Genomic DNA, 1,976 nt, shown 5'->3' on the forward strand with positions numbered 1-1,976 from the left:
CGTAAAAGCCTACCCCCGCAAAAAAAAAGAGTCTACTGCTCTAGTCCCGCTCAACAGCAGCACACCGCTCGTGAGGCACACGGATAGCGATCCGCGTGACGGCCGCAAACTTGAATCCAAACCGTCCATCTGGAAGCGATCCAACGGTGCCCGTGCCACCCTCCGCCGCCCGCCCGGCGAAATCCAAACCCCAAAATCATCGCGCGCAAAGCACCAAAACCCATCCCAGATCCTATTTATACCCCCCTCCATCCCTCCACGAATCCACCACCGCGAGAAATCACAATCTCAATCTCCAAACCGTAGCAGCAGCAGCAGCATCTCTCCCCTCTCCAACAAGCTTCGATGGCCCGCACGAAGCAGACGGCGCGCAAGTCCACCGGCGGCAAGGCGCCGAGGAAGCAGCTGGCGACCAAGGCGGCGCGCAAGTCCGCCCCGGCCACCGGCGGCGTGAAGAAGCCCCACCGCTTCCGCCCGGGGACCGTCGCCCTCCGCGAGATCCGCAAGTACCAGAAGAGCACGGAGCTGCTCATCCGCAAGCTCCCCTTCCAGCGCCTCGTCCGGGAGATCGCCCAGGACTTCAAGACCGACCTCCGCTTCCAGTCCTCCGCCGTCTCCGCCCTGCAGGAGGCCGCCGAGGCCTACCTCGTCGGCCTCTTCGAGGACACCAACCTCTGCGCCATCCACGCCAAGCGCGTCACCATCATGCCCAAGGACATCCAGCTCGCCCGCCGCATCCGCGGGGAGCGCGCCTAGGCTCCGCACGCGCCCTGCCCGCTCCGCTTGGTTGCCGGTAGCTGTCTATGGTTCTGTAGTTGTTTGCCCTCCTTGTATGTCCTGTGGGTGCCATCGATTGTTCAAATCTCTGGTTTGATAAATGGAATCACGCATCTTTTATTCAAATTCTGGCTCGTTTTCTACATTTTCTTTTTGCTGCTAGATCTTGTATGCTTGATGGTCCGATTATGTGGGTTCACTGTAAGTGCTAAGGCCCCCATTTGATTATTGCGATCTGGGAGTGCATCTGCGGGCTACAGTTTCATGGTCTGTTGGCTTTTTTGAGTCCTCATGGTTTTTTGGCGACTACCAGTTTCTTGGAAATTGAGGCTGTGATACATCTAGGTGAAGTGAAAATGCAGATCTGATGGTCTCTTTTGAGCAATTAGTAATCCTGTATACATTTTATCTTTATATAGGTAACTATTTGCTGCGGGTTCAGTTCTAATAAGTAAAAATGACAATCTGCTAGTTCCTTGTTCAGCTAACAATCAATTCTGAAACAGCTCATTTGTGACGAGAGGCTTGCTCATATGGAATGACAAATATTTTGGCACACTTGTTTTATCGTGATGCTCTATTATGCCACTGAAACACCATTTTCCCATGTGGTGCTATTAGATCCATGTCTTTCAATGTGTTATTTGAAGAGGGTTTTCCCATGTGGAGTATCAAAAGTAGTGTAGTTTGTCTGTTCCAGCTTCAGAGTTGAGCGAGTCACTGAGAGTTGTAGCTGCACATTTTTCTTTTCCCGCATACAAATCTTAGCAGAAGCGTTCCATGTAATTTTTTTTCTCCACACAAGACAACAATCAATTCTGATGCACAAACCAGGACATGAGGATCATAATAGCACTCACTCAAACTTTCTTGTTTCCATGCTTTTGTTTTGTTCTGGGGTTAACTGGAATGATGCCTCTACAATTTTCGCCAATTTGAAAGATGCCAATGCAGCTTTCCTCTTTTGAAAAATACCATTGTTATTATAGCTATTTAAACGCATACGTGGTGAAGCATATGCCGTATTTCAAACTGCAGGCACACATGGGCGGTCGGTTTGTCCACATGACTCAAACTGCCACTGAATTAAAAACAAAGGGACTGCCCCCATTTGATTGCTGTAACCTGGGGACACCTTTTTTTTTTTCCTTTTTGAGGAATAAAATCTGCGTGATACAAGCAAATGTTCATCTTCTCTT

The 1,976-nt window shown here is 49.8% G+C and overlaps 1 protein-coding gene across 1 annotated transcript; it reads left to right on the forward strand.

Annotated features, from left to right (window-relative positions):
* The first annotated feature begins 247 nt into the window (after positions 1-247).
* LOC119284919 (histone H3.2) lies at positions 248-903 on the forward strand. The gene has a single exon (XM_037564107.1). It carries the CDS (start codon positions 346-348, stop codon positions 754-756), a length of 411 nt encoding a protein of 136 aa, XP_037420004.1. The 5' UTR covers positions 248-345; the 3' UTR covers positions 757-903.
* Positions 904-1,976: the final 1,073 nt, after the last annotated feature.

This window comes from Triticum dicoccoides, chromosome 4A (assembly GCF_002162155.2).
Source record: "Triticum dicoccoides isolate Atlit2015 ecotype Zavitan chromosome 4A, WEW_v2.0, whole genome shotgun sequence".
Classification (NCBI taxonomy): Eukaryota; Viridiplantae; Streptophyta; class Magnoliopsida; order Poales; family Poaceae; genus Triticum; species Triticum dicoccoides.

Bases quoted from the DNA above. Each gene is read 5' to 3' on its own strand.
- LOC119284919 (XM_037564107.1), top strand. From the start codon at position 346: ATGGCCCGCACGAAGCAGACGGCGCGCAAGTCCACCGGCGGCAAGGCG.